General features: G+C 30.7%; 1 protein-coding gene across 1 annotated transcript in view; it reads left to right on the top strand.

The window, feature by feature from the left end:
- The window catches only part of LOC129963141 (coiled-coil and C2 domain-containing protein 2A-like), an 82,634-nt gene extending 60,220 nt beyond the window's left edge, over positions 1–22,414 (top strand). Inside the window, exons 33-36 of the mRNA XM_056077242.1 lie at positions 1,267–1,389; positions 7,421–7,581; positions 10,039–10,114; positions 15,382–22,414. Coding sequence (XP_055933217.1) covers positions 1,267–1,389; positions 7,421–7,581; positions 10,039–10,114; positions 15,382–15,609 — 588 coding nt within the window. The 3' untranslated portion in view covers positions 15,610–22,414. The remainder of the gene's footprint in view (positions 1–1,266; positions 1,390–7,420; positions 7,582–10,038; positions 10,115–15,381) is intronic.
- The last annotated feature ends 89 nt before the right edge of the window (positions 22,415–22,503 follow it).

Here is a 22,503-nt window from a genome sequence, read left to right as displayed (position 1 = left end):
TTCTAATTCAATGCAGACGACAAATGTTCAGACATTTTTAGATGATCATAATAATAAAGTGGAATATTTCACGTAATGATGTTCAGTGCCCTGATTTCAACATCATTGAGCCTTTATGAAATATTTATAAAGAACGAATTCCATTCTCAATTTCTTCTTCCATACACACTGTCTAAATTCGAGATCACTCGGTATGAGGAACGATATCGGATTCCCTAGAAATTTGTATCCTACTTTTATTTATAATTCCAATGTTCAGTGTAAGTTATAATTCGGGGAAGGATAGCCCATTTTTATTAATAAAAATTTTGCATCCCTTCTTTCCAATTATTTTGTATTATACTTGTATAATATAGCATTCCCCCCCCCCTGACACTTTATCATTCCCACTTGCATTGTAAGATTCACAGTGCAGGCAATAGTATCCGTATGCAACGAAACTGCATTAAATCTAAACAAGCTAAAATTATGGGGAGAGAACTATTTATTATTGCTACAGCATTGCATTTATATGCGAAAGAAATCATTTCATTCCCTTGTGAAATGTACTGCACCCGTGCAATTCAGTTATGCGTTGTTATCTTTTGTAATGTGTTAGAAACTTTTATGTGCTACGTGTAACGTTAGGTCACGATACAAAGCAACGTGAATTCAAAAGTTATAAGCCGTGAACAGAGATTTTTATCGCTCTGACTCTCGTGACTATGACTCCATCCCTAGTTGTAAGATAAACAATTTGAAAATAGTAAGGACAACAAGAAAATGTTAATAAACAAGTAAGTAATAAAATAGCATGGCATTCTTCTCAACTTTCTTTTAATAAATATTATATAGAAAAACAGAGAGGGAGAGTATAATAAAAATTTATTGGATTTAATAACAATTTATATTTGATCGATAGATTTTACGACTGTTGGACTTTCATGACTTAACTTCTGACGTTATGGTCTGCTTTTCCCGTGGGCCTTACGCTTGTTTTTAAGTTCCAAAGGTTGTAAACACGGTTTAGATGATAAATATTTCTTGAAATAAGATTATATTGATTTCTATTTTATTAATTTTTGTGAATTCCATTATTAATAACATAATCAAAAACACACTTTTCTAAAAATAGAGTTCCTTGAAATAATTTATGAAAGTACAACTTTGAAATCTCTTTTGCAGATCCTTAATCATTTCACTGTTTTTTGGTTTATTGCTATGTAGTACATGAGGTCCACATATATATTTTCACCTTTTTTATCAACATATTCTGTTCTTTATTAGGTGTGGGCTAATATTCAAAAGAACAATCATCCGTCCAGAATAAATTTTGATGTGACCAAGACTGGTGACTGGAAGCCATTTTTCAGTCGTAGCTTTCCAAATCCTGGATTGAGAAGTATACAGGTATATTTAAATATTTTAGAAATTTCGATGAAACTTCTAACTAGCATGCAACTACACTGGTGGACAAAATTAAGAGATGGAAGACATTTTCCCAAATATCTCAAAAAATACTGAATATAAATAAATGAAATTTGGTATGGATATAGCTTATACCATGATAATAAAGTATGCAAAACAAAAATGAAAGTGCCATTCACTGGCAAGACCTATTGCCAATAAATCCAATGTAGTCTGAACTTAAGGATAAAAGATGACAATAAAAGTGAGGCTTGTACAGTGTGTGTTGCCTGTAGTAGGGTGTATGGTCACCCCTGTCAGACAGACAGCATGCACAACGAGTATGCATGCCGTTAATAAGGGAGTTAAGGAGGGGTTGTGGAAGACCTTCCCATTCTTCCATCAGAGAAATTTTTAACTCTAGAATGGTTCTGGGGGGAGGTTGGCGCATTGCAATAGCTCTCCCAAGAGCATACCAAGCATGTTCAATAGGATTCAGGTCAGGGGATTTGACTGGCCAATCCATTCGTTGAATGTCCTCGCTTTCCAGATACTTATCAACCATGAGAGCCCTATGTGGTCGCGCATTGTCGTCCATAAAAATGAACTCAGGGCCAACAGCGCCCCTGAAAAGACGCACATAGGGCTCTAGGACCTCTTGCCTGTACCTCTGGGCATTCACGGAACCATTGTCAAACACATGGAGCGGTGTTCCGGTACCTTGCATGATCCCTGCCCAAACCATGAGTCCTCCACCAGCATAATGGTCCCTTTCGATAGTGTTGCTGGGATGGTATCGGGTTCCAGGTTCCCTCCATATCAATAACTGTCCAGAATCAGGTTGTAGACTGAATCTGGACTCATCTGTGAAGAGAACATTAGCCCATTGAAGCTGTGTCCAATTCTGATGTTGTCTGCACCGTTCTGCAGGCTCTCTTTTGTGGGAATGAGTGAGTGGGATGCAAATAGCGGGCTTCCTGGCATACAGCCCTCTTTCGTGGAGTCTTCTGGAAACTGTCTTACTCGAAATTGATGTTCCTGTAGCAGCCGCGAGGTCCCTAGACAATTGAGTGGCTGTAGCGTCCTCTGGCGCTTAGCTGAAACGAACAAATACCGGTCTTCATTGGCCGTTGTAGCCCTCGGGCGACCTTGTCCTGGTCGTCTGCATACTGTCCCACTAGTTTTAAATTGACTCCACAAATTGGAAATGACGCTTGGTGTTATATCCAATTCCCTAGCAACCTGAGCTTGGGACTGGCCTGCCTCAAGTATACCCACAATTCACCACCTCATACCGTCATCTAAACGATGATGTTCACTCATTTCACCTAAAAACCAGCAAGAAACAACACGATTATTCAAAAAATGCACTAAAATCTGCAACTGTGTTGAAGAGTGGAATGAGATGAACAGCTCGATGCGGACTTTTATACCTCCTGCTGGCTTAGCAACGCCCACAAGAATATGTAAACTTATCTCAGGGCCAATAGCGCTACAGTGACCATATATGGCAATCAACTGTCCAGGTTTTGTGCGGTATTTTTAGAGAAATGTGCGAAAATGCTTTCCATCTCTTAATTTTGTCCACCAGTGTACTTTTATGCTAAGGGACATAAATTTTATTTTAAAGAAAATATCATTTAATTCTTTTTCTCTCGTTTTAATTCATGTTTTAATTCTTTTTATGTAAACTGTCTACTTTCAGTTAATATTTCAAAATTAGAAAGTCATCTTAAAATTTTTTAAAGTGTGATTATTTTTATCAAATAATCTGGTTAAATGCAATGAAATTTGGAAATCCATTTTTAAACAGTAGTCGGCAGCATTTAAAATTGATTTTTCCTAGTCTGTAATGTTTGTTCATAGGATCTATGCCAATGTTTCTACCGTCAATCAGTTGTATACTGCAAAGATAGACAGATTTTAGGCCAATAAAGATGATTTCTCTGCATTTTAGTTTTACCATCTGTAATATATTGCATATAAGCAGAAGCGTATTGACATAAAAGGGCATCATAGGTTAATATCAGAATAGCGTTCCCTCCTATTTTTACTTTCTCATATAAGTATAGAGAAAGTATTGAAATCTTGAAAAAATTCGAACTCGAGATTTTGACGAATTTCCACATTGTAGAGTTACCTGAGTTCAAAAAATACATTTTTAGAAAATGCCCGTCCGTCTGTCTGTGATAAACAGATCTGAAAAACACTTTGAACTTGACAGTATACGTTCTTTACACCAAATTCGAAGATTTCTATCAAATTTTTAGCAAAATCCAATCTGAGGCAATCTGTTTGCCCGGCTTTCGAATTTTAGTTAAAACAATAATTACAAAATGATGAAAATTAAATGATAAAATTCTGTACACAGATTTAACATCTATTGTGTAAACATCTATCAAACTTTGAGCCAAATCCAACCAGGGATTGAACGTCTGTTTGTCTATACTTTCAGAAGCATGTAAACACGGTAACTCAAAAGCGCAGTGACCTTAAATATATCAAATTTAGTACTATGCGATTTTCTGTATACAATTGTAGTTCTGTGTAAAATTTTTGTTTCAATCAATTCAGAAAAAACGCGTCTAAAACACAAATTTGAATTTTGGATACTATTAACACATGCCAAGGATTAATCGCCTAATAACTCGTCAAGGATGATTCAGAAAAACTGCTAAATTCACACCAAAGGTTAATATTTCGTATTTATTGTACGCCAGTACCATACAAAGGCGTTCTCTGATACAATACCTTTATTAGAGAGTAAGCGCGAAAGTTTAGGAAGACCACGACCACTGGTTTAAAATGGCAATCTTTGTATTCTCCCCCACACCTAAAAAATTGCGAAATGTTGGAGAAATGGAAAGTTAAACCTGAGAAATTATTATAAAACATTTTTGAGCTAATATGGCCTAGTATCCTATCAATATATTTTATTTTTTCTAATAGACTGATTAAGCTATTTATAAGAATTAGATAATAAATAATTAGATAATATTATTATCTAATTATTTTAGATAGTAATTATATTTATATATTATATATAATTATATATAATAATAATAATAAATAATATTATAATTATAATAATTATTATTATAATAATAAAATATATAATTATATTTAGAATTAGATAATAAAGGCAATTATTAAAAAAAAAATGTGTAAAAGTTTTTGAAATTATATTTTCAAATGCAATGACTGGCAAGCAAATTGAAATATGGGACCTTTTCAGAAAGCGCCGAAGAACATCAGTGCTTAAAACAAACATATTCCGCACCTAACAAGATAAATGGAATGCATATTCTTTTTTATACCTTCTTTATTGCTAACGAGAGCTTCAGGAAACAATAATTAAAGTTTGGCACCATGAAATATCGAAAGAAGTGTTGCAAAACCTTGTGGGTTCCATGCCTAACAGAGTGGCTGCTGTGACCGAAGCCATAGGTGGCCCAACCAAATATTAAGTGCTTTTCAGTTAACTTGAACTCTTTTATTATATTTTCTGATCAAAAGAACTTGAAATTTTTTCTTTACTTCATTTTATTCCGGGGAAACAAAATGGATTCCGATACTGGTAATCTGCACAATTTGTTTGTATATTATTCTTTTTGAAATTGAATAATTTTTTTTGTTCAATAACTTAATCGTATCTTGCCTTTTGACTAAGTTAACAAATTGAAAAAAATGTATCTTTAAATGAAAAAATATTACTTTTGGGGGATTATTCTTAAAGAAACGTGAAATTTCTCAAATTTGCAATACTTTTGACCAGTAGTGTAATTACTTCATTTTAACACATGTATTTCTGTTATTAAAGGTTTACAAATTAATCGTTGGACCCTGAAGTGGAAGGATATATATTAAACCAGGCTTGACTTAAATAAAGTTGATTTATTGAATTAATAATGTAGATATTGTAAAAGATCATAGAAAATTTTGTCTTTCATTTACTTTTTAGAAAATAATATATTTCTTATTTATTTCATTTCTTTAAAGACACCTGCCGAAAATGACACATTTCTAGATTAGCGATAATATTTAACTTATTTTTTTTAATTTGAGCTTTTGCCAATGTGATGGTAACTCGTTGATAAAAGCTAATTTTTTCCGCTGCACGCTTAACGCGCTCATGCAGGTTAAATTTTATTTTTATTTTGTACGAAAAAAATTGTTGAAAATATGATTACATTATATTTTTAAAAATTCATAAAAAATAGAATCTTAATTTGCTGGGTAAAACATTAGTATCATTGAAAAGATAATTTTTTTATCTTTAATAGGATGCAAAAATCACTTGTGTGCTGTTATAGCGGAAAAACGCCGAAATTTCTCTTGATTTTTAATTAACTAAAATTCTAATTAAAAATTCAAAAAAATCGTTTAGAGGCGCATTGTTAGGTGCGCATTTCCGAGTTCCAAGGTATACACTTGCCAAATTGATAGTTGTAGGTCAAACAGTCTGGTCTGTAGAGCTATAATACATACACACACACATTGAGCTTTATTATAAATTGTCAGTTGCTTTCATGCACATGCATGCACACGCACGCACAAAAACACACAATCAATCAAATAAACAAACAAAATTACATATTAATGCCTTTTGCATGAAAAATTAAATAATTTAATAAATTGGAAATCTGATGTCGTGAAAAATTTATTTAGTATAAGAATAGTATCTTTTTTAAAGTATGATTGACAGATTTAATTTCATGATGTCATTAATGCAAAACAAATGGAGGATGACATGAATTCAGCTAAAGAGGCATTAAAATAATACAGTTTCAGAAACAGACCAGCTGGAATTCTCTCCTCCAAACTTTTTCGCATACTTTCTAAACAAGCTATTATTCCCTTCATTCCACATAAAATTTTAGATAAGGTAAGTTCGCTAATACCTTAGATAGAGTTGGCAAACAATAGTTGCAAAATGTCGTGCCATTGTTGCAATGTCTTTGGCGTGAATGTAGCATTTCTGTATTATTCTTGGCGATTAATCCTTGACATGAGGTTAATAGTACCCGAAAATCTAGTTTGTGTTAGATATGTTTTTCTAATCGATTGAAACCAAAATCTGACACAGAACTACAATTATTGTCGTAAAATCACATTCAAATTTGATATATTTAGGTCATTGCGGGTTTATTTATTTAGTTATCGCGTTTACGTGCTTTTAAAAGTACGGACCGAGAGAAAATCGTCTTAGATGAATTTGGTTCCAAATTTGACAGGTATCTATCTACCTATGAATGTTAAATCTTTGTACCAAATTTTATCCGTCTAATTCTTTTAGTTTTATAGTTATCGGTTCACTTGTATTCTAACAGCCAGAAAGGCAGTCTTCTTCTGAATAGATTTCGTCCCAAATTTGATAGAAATTTACAAATTTCGTGTGAAAACTATATAGTAAACTTATTCGAGTTGTGTTTATCACAGATAGACAGAGGGTCGAGTAGACAAACATTGTTTTTCGAACTCAGAAAATTCTAAAACGTGAAGATTTGTCAGCATCTCAAATTCGAATATTTTGGCGATTAAAAAATAGTAAATCCGAAATGTGTAAAACACGGACATCTAGTATTATGGTGAGTACGCCCATTTATAGAAGATTAATGCAATACATTAAAAATTACAAAAAAATACATAACAAAAGATCTCACAACTTTTAGACAATTTTGAATCAATATGGACAACTAAAAGGGAAATACGACTTTATACAATACCTTTAATATAAAAACACTGAAAAAATAACCAACGTCCAAATAAAACGTTTATGTCACGGAATATTAAAAACATTATTCGGTCAATCTACTAATATTACGTATATTATGAAATTAGAATTATAAAATTGAAGGTTAAAATATAATAAATAGTTACAAAAACAGTTATAGATAGAATTCTTTTTAAAACTGAAACGGATTAGTCCTTGCGCCAAAATGCAACAGCAAACTAAGTGTGAAAAAAAGTGCAATTTTTTTCTAAATGATTATCGACTTTCATTATAATTGCCTTTATTCTTTTATTCCTATAGCCATCTTCATTAACATACAGTGCTACCGATTCGGATTATGTGCAGAAGCTTCAAGAAAATCTGAAGAAAAGCTTGGAGGAAGGCATTAAAAAGTGGAGACCAAACATCCCTACTACGTGGAATAGTAACTGTAATAAAATTTTGTACAAAATTTTAACCAGGTAAGTTGTTGCGTATGCATTATTATAATTACAGCTCTACTGCTTGACCACAAATTCGTTTGCTGAAAATTTACTGTTCATTATGTAAGTGTATTGGATGGAGATCATCCCTTTGATGCATGAATCAATCTATATCTATATCTATATCTTCTATATCTATATCTATATCTATACTTATAATAAAGCTCAATGTGTGTGTGTGTGTGTGTGTGTGTGTGTGTGTGTGTGTGTGTGTGTTGGCGCTCTACAGGCCAGGTCATTTGACATACAGCTATCAAATTTGGTACATGTATACCTTAGAGGTCGGGAATGTGCACCTGGGGTCCCTTTTTTTGAAATTTTAATTAGAATTTTAATTATTAATTAAAAACTAACTTTCCCGCCAAAAGAATCTTCCATTTTCCCCACCGCCAACTTTTCCGCCAAAAAAATCTTCCATTATCCCCAGCGCCAAACGAGAAAGGCTTCCGTTGTTTTTTTCTCCCAACAGTAATGAGGCTAGGGTTAAAATTTTTCGGCGGATTATTTCAATCGGTTCTGCTTATTTTCTTAATGTTTGATGCATTTAAAATTAAACATTGTTAATGAATCAATCTTTCAGATTCATTCTGAAGTACTTTTGAATTAAAATAAAACAGAATAAAGGAAATTAAAAATTTCTAATCCGCATAGCGTTACCCCAACTGGCGTAGAAAAAATCACGTATTTGCGTTACGTAACCGGCGAAAAAAATTCACGCATGCGCATTCTGTTCTGATTGTTGCCATGACAACATGTATATGCTTATAGTTTTAAGTACAACGTTTTTTAAGTAGTTTTTTTAAAACCTGTTTTCAACCGTTTATTTTAAACGATTCGTTTTATTTTCTTAGTGTTTGATGCATTTAAATTTAAACATTGTTAATGAATCGATCTGCTCATAATGAATCTAAGAAAATTTTGTTGACCAACTCTTGAGATATTACATAAATTTAAAAAAATATTCTTTAGTGCCCATAAAGTTTAAACGCTGAGTGACTCTATTTTCAGTAATCAGATTATAAAAAAATGCTTTGTTTCAGTAAAAAATATTATTATATTAATTGAAGATAAATTCTTTCCACTTTAATTTAAAGCATAAATTCTACGGGTGCTAACAGAAAATGAGAGATACATATTACGTTATGACTGAAGGCCTTTATAATATTATGAATGAATTATATGATAATCAAAATTTGAAGTTTTAAAATATTTTGATGAAGAAGCTATTAAAGTAGAAATTGCATAAAATATTTAATTATTAAAATTTTAACGAACATTAAGATTGGCGAACCGGCTGGTCGCCAAAGGCGGCTAGTTTAAAATAAAGAGCGTCTTTTAAATCAAATCCTCAGTAGCTATTTGTTTCCAGAATCTTCGATTTTTTTCTAATTTCTATAAGAAATTCAGTATCTATTGATTCGAAATCAGACTATAACTTTTCGAGTATTTTTATACATTAGATGCTTTTTTTTCATGGAATTTAGATAGAATTTGCGCTGCTAGTTATTTGGCCTAAAAACATGGTAATTTTTCAGCTCGTTTGTTTGTTTTGATTACATTTTGTTTGAAACTGAATATAGCCTTTGCATTGAAATGAATTCTTATTTGTATGTGAAACATCGTTTATTTATTTATTTTTATAAATTTCGCCGGCATCTCCATTATTTTTTGTTAGCTTTTTAGGATTTCATGTAAATTAAATAGACAGAAAGTTTTTTTTTTGTAATGTCATAATCTAACTCTTAAAAATAATTATTGTACTTCGTTTTGCTTATTAAAATTGGTGTTGTTGTTTCTGATCCCAGGTGGTATAGCTGCACTGTACCACCTCGAAGAAATCAAAGGTATTTAAAAAGTCTAAAAACAGAAGCGGATTCCTTAAAATCTTAATAAATAAATAAATTTCAAAAAATAGTAAAATTTAAACATTTAAGAATATGATTGGGAGAGGCTTGATCTGCCTTGCACCAAGGGCATTCAGCAAAGATCTTTCGACCATGTTGGAAGGTGAGGGATTTGGTATTTCCACTCAAAAAATGAGAGAGCCGTTTGCTGTTTTCTAGAGATATCCAGATGGTGACACCAACCAGTACTTTTACCAAAGTACCAAGGGTGAGTAGATGAGATCCTCCAAAATGCACCCGACTCCATCTTTTTGATAGAGGAGATTAGAAAATAGGTGAGTATTGGGTCACCAAGAGATATGTTAGCTGAGGCTGTCTTAGTTAATTTATCGGCTATCTCATTACCATTTAAACCAACACATTAAATGACATGCGCTGTTGTGTTTTTTAAATGCTGTGACGTCATTTGAATTGATCTCTATGTGAAAAATATAAAAGTTTGTTAAATATTATATAAAATTATATTTTTGTTTGTGCTATAATTGTTTTTGCACTGTTTAATTAAAAAAATAAAAACCTCCCATAAATTTAGGTTAGAGAGAAATGTAGGTAGGACGGCAAGCGATGACTCGTTGCAAGAATTAGAACAAATAATGAAACAATATAAGGTAAGTACCATTTCTATTCGAAAGACCCTTTTTATTTTCATCAGCATGAGGCAAATCTTAAAATCCTCTTCGCGATTTTGCGCATGCTCCAGGAAGTTAAATTTCATCAAAATAGAGATGAAATAAAAGGAGGGGATATTTATGTTTAACAGTAAGATGAACCCTGATTGTCAGGGAATTTATCCCCAAAATTACCTACAAAGGGCACAAATTTACACAAAAATACTTTTGATTAATTTTAAGTAGCCCAAATATAGGATTGTGACTTAAGAAGTAGTATTTAGATTTCTGTACTTAAAATTCGTCAATCAATTTTCTTTTCTTTTTTCAAAAATATTAAAACACTTTTTTTTCAAAAAAAGAAAAAAAAAGAAAAAAAAAAAATGGAAGTAATTTAATCAAAGAAAATTTTCCCTTCCCCCCTCACATGATATATCACACGCAATTCAATAACAATGTAGTCAAATTCATTACCAAATGTTTTCCCAAAAGTATCTTTTTTTACTTTTTTATTTGAAGAAAAATTTGTATTAAATTCACCCTTTTCTTCTTGGCAAATCTTTTTTCTCGTGTTTTGAAATGCTGGCAATCAGACTGGTGTATTTTGTAGGATGCGTGGTCGGAATTATAATTCTTCGTTTTCTGATTTTCGGTCACAATATTTAAAATCATTGTCTAAGTGCAACTCCTGAAATTTTTATAGCCACTTGAATAAGCTATAGGAACAATAAATGGAATTAAAATATAATAGAATTAAATATTTCGAATCAAAATATAATAGCGCGACGAGGAAAAACTGTAAGAAATTGCATCTATTGCTTGACAACGGATTCTAAAACCCTCCGGGCTTTTGCGCATGCGTTAGGATGGTAATTCGTCAAAATAGGGGTGAGAGGAAAGATGAAAGAAGGGGATATTTACATTTAACAATAAAGTAAACTCGGATTAATCGCAGACTGAATTAAAATGATACGGTCAGAAACGACACGAGGCTCACATACACACACACACACACACAAAATAATCGAATAGGGCGGAAATCAAGGTCAAAGAATGACGAAGAATTCCGGAAATGCGCACGTCCTTCCGCGTCTGTCTCCTTAATGAGATAGGATCGTCGAAAAGTGGTCGTCTCAGAATAGAAATGACAGTAATACGGAACCGAAGTGAAGGTCAATGCTTAGCAAATAATTCCGGAGTGCGCCCATCTTACTGCATATCTTCCTCTTTTTAGAGTACAGTCGTCCAGAAGTGCTGAAACTGAAATTTGTTATCGATCTGTTTTGTTAAAGTTTATCACAATGATTTCAAGAGCATTTTGTGTAAAACGTACTTTAGTAGAAAATGAAGATAAGGTTTTCTTTGTTGTCTAAAGACAGTGACGTAGTTAGAATTTTTGATCTTGAAGTTATCAGAAATTGGAATGGGAGTGGTAAGATGTTGGATAAGTGATATAATGAAGTGCGTCAAAATAAAAATGAAGATCCCCCCCCCCCTACTCAGAATTAATGGAAAAGTATATTATTTAAAGAATTGATTCAAGCGCGCTACCGGGCGTGCACACACAAAGAAGTAGAGATGAAAATATAGAAACAAATACATTTTATAATTCATTACATTTACTTTAGACTAACTTTCTCGTACAAGTGACATATACAGTGAGCCTCAAAATTCAGTATACACCTAAACATGTTACGTATGTTTTTACCAAACGAGCCTAAATTTTGCTATAAGAAAACCGTGATTTTTACTATTAATACTATTTGTTTTCCTCTTTCAATGTGTATAGAAAAGAATTACTGAATCGAATTCATTATTAAAAAAAACAAAAACGAATAAGTATGACACTTGGAAAAAAAATTACGCCACAGAATTGAGTATAAACCTTATTAATTTCCATAAAAACAGCAAATTAATATTGTCACATATCCTTTTACCTGGATCACAGCTCGCCATCTTTTAGGCATGTATTCCACCAGCCTTTTTGCTGTTTCGACCGAACTTTTTGCCCACTCTTATTTTAAGATCTTCTTTAAATCCTCTTTGCTCGTCATATCATTTTCATGGACATAGTTTTCTAACCGAGCCCATAAATTTTCTATGGCATTTAGATTTAGGGATTGGAGTGGATTATGCAGCTTCTACTTGCAATAGTACAACAAATACAGTTTGACTATTTTCGCCCTATATTTCGAATCATTGTCTTGCTGGAAGACGAAGTTTGATCCAAGTCCTACTTTGTGGACATTTTTTTTGTACACTATTCTTTAAGATGTCAAGATATACCATTCTATCCATAATGCCATCAATGAAGACAAGTTCTACTCCTCCTGCTGTCGTACAACCCTAAACAAGGACGGATCCGCCTCCATACTTATCCGTCTTTACGGTATTCCTAGGATCTAGTTTCTTTTTCCCAACTTCTCTCCACACTTTATATCATCCGTCGCTTCCGTACAGATTAAATTTGCTCTCATCGGAGAACAGAAGAGTATTCCAGAATGATTCCGGTCTTGAAATATATATATATATATATATATATATATATATATATATATATATATACTAGCCGCCTTTGGCGACCAGCCGGTTCGCCAATCTTAATGTTCGTTAAAATTTTAATAATTAAATATTTTGTGCAGTTCCTACTTTAATAGCTTCTTCATCAAAATATTTTAAAACTTCAAATTTTGCTAGTCATATAATTCTCTCATAATATTATAAACGCCTTCAGTCATAACGTAATATATATCTCTCTAATTTTCTCTTAGTTCCCGTAAAATTTATACTATAAATTAAAGTGGAAAGGATTAATCTGCAATTAATATAATAATATTTTTTACTGAAACAAAGTATTTTTTTGTAATATGATTACTGAAAACAGTCACTGAGCGTTTACACTTTATGAGCACTAAAGAATATCTTTCCTAATTTATGTAATATTTCAAGAATTTGTCAACAAAATATTCTCAGATTCATTATGACCAGAACTATTAATTAACAATGTTTAATTTTAAAGGCATCAAACACTAAGAAAATAAAACGAATCGTTTAAAATAATCGGTTGAAAACAGGTTAAAAAAAACTAAAAAAAACGATGTACTTAAAACTATAAGCGAATACAAAAAATATATAACTAACATAAATACAATTTAATTACGAAAACATGCAACTAACCTAAAAATAATTTAAATCATCCGTTGATAATGGTTGTCATGTCAACAATCAGAACAGAATGCGCATGCGTGAATTTTCAACACCAGTTACGGTAATGCAAATACGTGAGTTTTTCTACGCCAGTTGGGGTAACGCTATGCAGATTAGAAATTTTTAATTTCCTTTATTCTGTTTTATTTTAATTCAAAAGTACTTAAGAATGAATCTGAAAGATCGATTCATTAACAATGTTTAATTTTAAATGCATCAAACATTAAGAAAATAAATAGAATCGTTTCAAATAATCAGCCAAAAAATCTTAAGCCTAGCCTCATGACTGTTGGGGAAAAAAACTGAAGCCGTACTCATTTGGCGGTGGGGAAAATGAAAAGAATTTTTTGGCGGGAAAGTTAGTTTTTAATTAATAATTAAAATTCTAATTAAAAATTAAAAAAAAGGGCTATCCTATCTTTTAAGTTAGATCAAACTGCACACGGTGTGCAAATTTGATTAAAATCGGTTAAGTAGTTTAGGAGTCCATCGCGGACAAACAACGTGACACGTAATTTATATATATTAAGATATATTGCAAAAGAAAGTCCCCCCCCCTCCTCCTCCATTGGCGTAACTAATGAATGGCTCTGTTATTGGAGATGATTGTGTGAAACACAGGCCTTCATAATTTAGGCCGTGAAATCCTGCATTATGAAGAATCCGCTTAACAGTTTCAGCTGGAATGCTTCTTCCAATTTCTGAGGACATAGACGATGCAAGTAACTTAGGATTTTTCTTTACTAAATGTATAATCTTCATCTTTACAGTAGTGATTAAAATTTCCTTACGCATTCTTCCTGGAATATTGGCCACAGATCCAGATTTTCGATGCTTCTGAATTATTTTTTGAACAAAACCATAACTTTTCCCAATTAACGACCCAATTTCTTGAAGGGATTTGAAATCATTTGACCATTTGATGACTAAACAACGTTCCTTTTCAGAAGTTTCCCTCCTAGAGATTTTATGAGATTGTAAGACTGAAAAATAATAATTACGTTCATGAAAAACTTATATTACTTTTATATTCATCTTGAGCAATTGTAATAATGCTTTAAAAAATTTCTTTTTAAAAAAAGTGGTAAAAAAACTTACAAATTTGTTAAGTGTATACTCAATTTTGTGACATCGTTTTCGGACGAAGTTTCATATCCATTACTTTTATGAATAAAAGGAAGGAAGAAACTAATTTTTTTGTTCACATAACAGGAGAGATAGGGCAATCGTAGCGACACTGGGAAATTCGATTATTTCGAAGTAAAGTTTATCTATTTATTCATAAAATATTTCAAACTGTCGAAGTGTATACTTAATTTTTGGGGCCCTCATTATATGTTTCGTATCTTTTTGATTAATAAATTTTTTTCATTAATTTTTTTTTTAGTTGAAATTTTGAAATTTAATGCAACTTTGAACTTGATTAATCTCGAAAATAATAAAACTTTCCATATTTTTATACCCACTTAATTCTTTTTGTACAGTTTATTCTTTTCTTCGGATATGTAAAGACATGTGTTTAGTTCACATGTTTATTAAAAAAAAAAAAAAAAAAAATAGAACGAAGAATGCAATTTTTTTAAAATGTGCAAATATTTCAGTTTAGATGACCTAATTTTATTATACTAAAAACTGAAAAGAGCAATTCTTTAAATGATAATTTTTTTAACGAATTCTTTTTAAAATTTTAAACATAATTCATGTTTAAAATTTTAAAAAGAATTTTCTTTTTAAAAATTTAAAAAGAAAATTTTAAAAAGAATTAAGAAGAAGAAGAAAATTTTAAATAATTCATTTATTTATAGAAATAATTCGGTTAAACAATCAAGAGTTGAGAATTTTCAGGCTAACCTAAGATGTCGTTTTAGTAAATAAGAAATTGTTATTCTTTTTTCAAATATAAAAGAACTCATATTCACGAAAATAAATTTGATCAATTAGACTGATATGGATCAAGATTTTGTTTTTTTTGTTTCTGAAACTCCTTTGTATTTAGGTAATTATTTTAATTCTTTCTTTACACTCACCATACTCATCTTCAGTTGAATTTTCACTTATAGATTGATGGTTTTCCATTAACGATGCCTTACACTGACACTGATGCTGTGATAGAGACGGTGTTTGCAACAGGTGTTCATCTTAATGAAGACAAGAATGCAGAGTTTTCTATTGCTGTCTATGTCCATAGTTATCCCTGCTGCGTTTTAGCAGTTTGGGTTTATGTTGCGGTGCTAATACCTCGGAAAGACGTTGAGATAGACCAACAAGCAGCTGAAACTTCAGAATAGAATACAATGTTTGCTCGTACAGCAGGGTTCACACGAGGCCAATTATTACGTGCAATAAATAGCTACGCCTACCTCAGGGAGAGCACGTGACCGCAATTGGACAATGGCAAATAGTTGTTCCGATGAGACAATTATTTGTCATTGTTATCCGTTGGGATTACGTGATACTCTTGAGATAGACGGGGCCTTCAATTGCGCGCAATAGTTGGCCTCGTGGGAACGCTGCTTATGATTTGATTCTAAATCATGAATCGTACCTGAATAACTTCGAGAATAGAGTAATATACTTGCTTACAAAACTCTATTAAATATTTTGAAAAATAGTTAAAAAAAACTGTGTCGAAACTGATTGTGCCAAGCTGCGCGATGAAGAATATTGTTCAGCTCAGCATTGAAATGCTCATAATTGGACAAAGCAGCCTTGACTTTTTTCGTTTTACCTGTAATGTTAATTCTTTGTATTCCGAAAAGAATACGATGCATAATTATACATATGTGATAATAAGGATTCCTTTTTGTGCTCAGGAAGCTAAAAATATTGGTTATAATTCCTAAAAAATTAATGTAAGATATTTTGCTGTTATTTTATAATATTTATTATCTAACAGTAATGTAAAACACATCCATTCAGTTTCAACATAAGAGTACAAGAGTTTAAATAAAACAACAAAGAGCAGGATCGTTTCTTATCAGTACACACTTATATATTCACATGCATAGCCAAATTAAAAAAAATAATCTGTGATTAAAAAAAAGGTATTATTTTTTAATTAAAAATATATAAATTGTAAAAAAGAAGAAGAAAATTGTAATTCGTATTTTAAACGTAGTCATATTTATTTTTATACTAGCCGCCTTTGGCGACCAGCCGGTTCGCCAATCTTAATGCTCGTTAAAATTTTAATAATTAAATATTTTATGTAATTCCTACTTTAATAGCTTCTTCATCAAATATTTTAAAGCTTCAAATTTTGATAGTCATGTAATTCACTCATAATAATATAAAGTCCTTCAGCCATAACATAATATGTATCTCTCTAATTTTCTGTTAATTCCGGAAGAATTTATGTTTAAAATTAAAATGGAAATGACTAAACTGCAATTAATACAATATTTTTTACTGAAACAAAGCATTTTTTTAATAATATGATTACTGATAATAGAGTCACTGAGCGTTTAAACTTTATGGGCACTAAAGAATATCTTTCTTAAGTTATGTAATATCTCAAGAATTTGTCAACAAAATTTTCTCAGATTCATCATGAACAGATCGATTTATTAACAATGTTTCATTTTAAATGCATCAAACTTTAAGAAAATAAAATGAATCGTTTAAAATAATCAGTCGAAAACAGGTTTAAAAAACTACTTTAAAAACGATGTACTTAAAACTATAAGTATATAGAAAAAAATATATAACTAACATAAATACAATTTAATTACAAAAGCATGCAACTAACCTAAAAATAATTTAAATCATTGAAAACAGATTAAAAAAATCTAATTAAAAAACGATGTACTTAAAACTATAAGCATATACAAAAAATATATAACATAAATACAATTTACTTACAAAAGCATGCAACTAACCTAAAAATAATTTAAATCAACCTTTGATAACGGTTGTCATGGTAACAGTCAGAATGCGCATGCGTGAATTTTCTTCGCCAGCTCCAGTAGCGCATATGCGTGAATTTTTCTACGCCAGTTGGGGTAACGCTATGCAGATTATACATTTTTAATTTCCTTTATTCTGTGTTATTTTAATTCAAAAGTACTTCAGAATGAATCTGAAACATGGATTAATTAACAATGTTTAATTTTAAATGCATAAAACATTAAGAAAATAAACAGAATCGTTTGAAATAATCCGCCGAAAAATGTTAACCCTAGCCTCATTTCTGTTGGGAGAAAAAAAAAAATTGAAGTTGGCGGTGGGGGGAAATGGAAGATTTTTTTGGCGGAAAAGTTGGCGGTGGGGAAAATGGAAGATTTTTTTGGCGGGAAAGTTAGTTTTTAATTAATAATTAAAATTCTAATTAAAATTTCAAAAAAAGGGACCCCAGGTGCACATTCCCGACCTCTAAGGTATACATGTACCAAATTTGATAGCTGTATGTCAAATGACCTGGCCTGTAGAGCGCCAACACACACACACACACACACATTGAGCTTTATTATAAGTATAGATTATTAAAGAGATTTGTTATCTAATATTCATTATGAGATGGAAGAGTTCAATATGATTAACTGCACACTAGGCCCGAGGCTGGTAATCGATGACTCCGGTATTACATGCGGCTCTTTTAATTTTACTTATGCATTTCGTCTTATGTCGATCTTCATAATGATACATTTTCGTCAACTGACTTTTTTTTAAAGCATAAATATGTCAAAGAATTGGATGACTGCCTAGTTTGATAGTGAATGTAACTTTATTTTCATATCTAAATGGTCGTAACTTTCCTCTTTCTCCGCTTGGCTCAATCTTGCATAACGGTGAGGACCCATCTTCCAAAATGTTATTGTCACTTCGCCACCAGTTTGCAGAGGGAAAATCGGCACCATCATTCTGGAAGTTTTATAGTTCTATGATATTCTAAATAAATGAAATGGACAATTTTATAAAACAGAATATTTAACTGAAAAGATACTTCACATATTTTGCTTTTACAGCCTGTGTTAGGTATTTGTTTATATTCAATTAAAAGGAAATAGCATTTTACGTATTGCTATATTCAAACTTTACTGGAACTTTATTAATATTTTTCATTTGTAAGCGAATAATGCCATATCCAGGAAAACAAGCGAAAAGTATCATGTGATCCGATCTATCTGAACAGTTTTCATCCATTTCAAATATGTATAATGAAGGCGTGTAGTACGTAGTTGCAGGTTTCCAAAGTTGCATGTCGCTAATATTTCATCTCAGCAAGGTGTCAGTGCACAGATTCCTACTGGTGTCAAATTATCTGTCATTCTTTCCAACTTCTTCCACGATCAGTTTAGATCTCTTATTTCGCAATGTGTGACTTTTTTCTCGTACTATGTAACTTTTTGGATAAAGAATTTGCTTAAAAGACGACGATTCTCAAGTTCTGAAACAGTGCAGCGTTGAAGACACTGAAGGAAGTGATGAAATGGTGCCTTTTTGTATGTATTTGCGTCTTATTATGAGCATTGTTGAAAATATTAGTCGCACAAATAATAATTTCGAAAGAAACATCAGATATACAGGTTTTGTCCGAATTCATTTTTTCGTAATAAAATAAAATTTGTAGAAATTTGTACTTTAATACAATGCTTTTTTTAACAAAAAGGAGGGGGGGGGGAGAGATCTTAATGGTAAAACCATTATCAAAACATTGCATAAATTCTACGGAAGATCTCCCATATCTATGGGTCTGTTGCACGTGAAATCTGCCATTAATTAAAAATCATAGATTAAGTTTAGATAAATAGAGAATTAAACGCTCCTGAATTGACATGGGATGGAAATCTGAGAAAGAGATAGCGATGCAAAATAAATGTTTAATAATTTGATTATTTTGATCATTTTACTGAATATTTATTATTTTAATCATATAATCAAAATAAAAAAATCTTAAAAATTACATCTAATTTCTTTACTGTCATACCGTAATCACATTAAAAAAACAAAAAACAATCGATGTTAGTCGGATAATATCACATCGAATTGGAAAAAAATATGGATATCAAGTTCATATGCGTATAGACTTGTGTATGTATTCAGCTGTTTGCTCAACAATGGAAAAACGAAAGTAAACATTCCATATCGATTTGAGGTCTGCAAATAAAACTCAAAATAACCCGAAAAATAAAAGCATGAACATAAAAATAACTATAGACGTAGAAAATTCTGGTGAAGGTTGAGCAATCTCTTGTTTCTTCTCAGTACTTCCTTCCGCTGAATAAACTTACTCACCGGAAAGAAAGTTGCATAGTATTCCGCGTGTTTAATATCGATAAACATTGACTGATTCATCTTCCTGAAATTCGTGAGCATGGTATGATATCAGCAAAGGTCTCAAAAAGTGTCAACAGAAAAATCAGCATATAAAAAAATATAAATTTAATTTTAAACGTTTACATTATTCTATTCTTAACAAAATATTTCTAAAACAATTAATTTTAAACGTTTACATTAAATTCTTATTCTTAACAAAATATTTCTTAATCAAGGTAAATTATGCAAGTCTTATTGTTGTCGTAAGAAAAAAAAAAAAATTGTTCTTGAAATTCGGTTACCTTAAAATATTGCAACACCAGCAGAAGGATTCTGCATAAGATTCAAAGGACAAGTAAGAATCTTATGAGCTTTATTCTTTTCTTGCTTATGAAATATTGCAAGAGATCAGTACATAAAAAAATAACTTCCAAAAAATGAATTCATTTAGAATAAAGAATTTATGTTTTAGTTTGCTTAATATGCTACGAAACATTAATTCTTAATCAAAATATTTTCTATACTTAAAATTTTGTGCTTGATATATTTAACTTTTATAAAATGTAAAATTTCTACTATAGCTACATTTAAAAAAAGTTCCACTATGATAAATAATCCCCGTCTTGTTCTATTAATTAAAGAATAACTACCCATTTCCTGAAAATCCGTCCTGTTGTATTTGCTAGAGAATAACTTCTGTCCAAGCAATATAATTAATTGATTAATTTACATCTGATTATTATATCTTAAAAGTAATTTTTTTTTCTTCTGACTTTACAAACAGATAAATTCTGCTTTAATCAATGATGCATCCATCTTACTTGATCCCGCAGAAAATAAAAATTCAGATTGAAATGACGATATATATATTTAAAATGAAGATTTCAATTTCTGCCTTTAAATTCTTTCTTGCCAGTTTCAATATGTTTTCGATTAATGCTCTTAACTACATTTGAATTTTGTGCATGTCATAAAATTTCCATTTTAATTGACTAAAAGTCTTTGGTATTTTTAATTTATGTTTATTATTTTTTTATTCCAAGATTAATAGCTTTAAAATTTTTCTTTTTACCTAATTTATGGCTTATCAACTCATAAACAAATATTGCTGCAAAATATATTGAAAAAAATTATCGAATCAAATCTCTTTTAAATTAAAAGTTTTTTTTTTTTTTTTTCCCCGTATTTTAACAACATTAAATGAGCAATGCTTTGAAGTCCAAGAAAAGCGTTGGTAATCGCTATTTATCTTTTTCTCTGTTTTACATGACTGATTTATAAGAAGAGTTCAAAGTATACAACCTATAGAGTTGCTCTTTGGAAAAAGATTAAAATTGAAGAACCGAACATCTCACTTGCTTTTCTTTTGTCTCAAGCTCTCGCAGGTAAACATCATTTAAGCATCTATATTCAAGCCCTCAAACTTTTTGATATCCATTAACTATAAACTCTCAGTACCCAGGGGATAACAGCCTTTGTCGCTATATCCACACTGTTTACATTCAAGATTTATAAAGGAATAAAATACTTTTAAATAATGCATAGTAAGTAGGCAATATTTTTCACATAAATATGAAAAAAAAAAAAAAAAAATCGTAGAGGGTAAAAAGAGACAGGAATCGATTAAATCATTAATTCTGATCATCATTCCTAAGATGAGAAATGAGGTTCTATTTCTACATCTGTTTTGTGATAAAAGCCATTCTCCCATGTGTTAATGTTATTTCGTCATGCGAAATATACAATATTTTTTTGAAGGCTTCTGTGCTATAATTCTACTACAACCGAATGTGGAACGGCATTTCTATGGCCGATTTATGGTAGTTCAGTGTATATAATAAATTGATTTTGTATTTCATTAAATTAGACAAATAAAATATCAACGAGAAAGATATTACAAAATATCCAAATGTGTGAACATAAATCCAAGATGTGCAATAGTCACAATGGCCGAGTTATTTACTTAAATAAAAATATTTTTTACTCTTATATTATTAGTAAATTGTAAAGTATTAAGCCATTCCTAATAACTTGCTATATTATTTTTAATCGCACATTTGTTTCAAATCATCGATGAAGTAATTCAAAGTTTGTTTCTATAGATGTTGTCTGTTTTTAATTTATAGTGATGTGTTTATAACATGTGATCAATTCTGTTTATCCAAAAATGTTGTCATTTTAAAAATTACAAATATGTAGTTATCGTTTACTAACGAAATTTACAGTGAAATGTGTTATTTTATTTCTAAACATGGGTAGTAGAAAGGAAAGCGATAAATCTGATTTAATATTTAATGCAAAACTGGCTGCTATGTTATTGTATAGATTATATTTTCATTTAATAAACATGTATTTTTCATTAATTAATTAAAATGATTATTATTATACTGTAGCATATTTCAATGGACTTAATATATTAACTGACAGTTAAGAGCTCTAAAATTATTAAAATATTCTAGTCGTGACTCTAGTCATTAAAAATTGCATAATTTTGGATTAATACAGGAAGAATGAGTGAAAATCAATTACAAAATTCCATTCTGAACATGAAACTAGATAAAAATCATTTTATTTATTAACAAATTTTTTTGGATAAAATGATCATGTTGTAATTTTTTAAGCAGACAAGATATATTTCTGTGACAATGCAGATTTCAGCATTTTCAGAATAGTATTTTATAATTTTTAAGTTCTAATACTTTTCTTTTATGTCATAATTCTACAGTATTTTTAATATTTCTAACATTTTTTGTAAAAATTCATTTTATTGTTCAATTAATCACCACCTTACTTCTCAGTGATTATACTTGGCACAATTCATAAAATAATTAAGTTCAGTTTTTTTCTGCCTGTATAAGCTGTAATTTCAAATCTATGTATTATAAAGTAATATATTTGTATGTTCATGTTTATATGCATTTTATATG

Source organism: Argiope bruennichi, chromosome 3 (assembly GCF_947563725.1).
Source record: "Argiope bruennichi chromosome 3, qqArgBrue1.1, whole genome shotgun sequence".
Lineage (NCBI taxonomy): Eukaryota > Metazoa > Arthropoda > Arachnida > Araneae > Araneidae > Argiope > Argiope bruennichi.
Note: the sequence above shows the minus strand (reverse complement) of the source record. Positions and strands in the feature narration are given on the sequence as shown.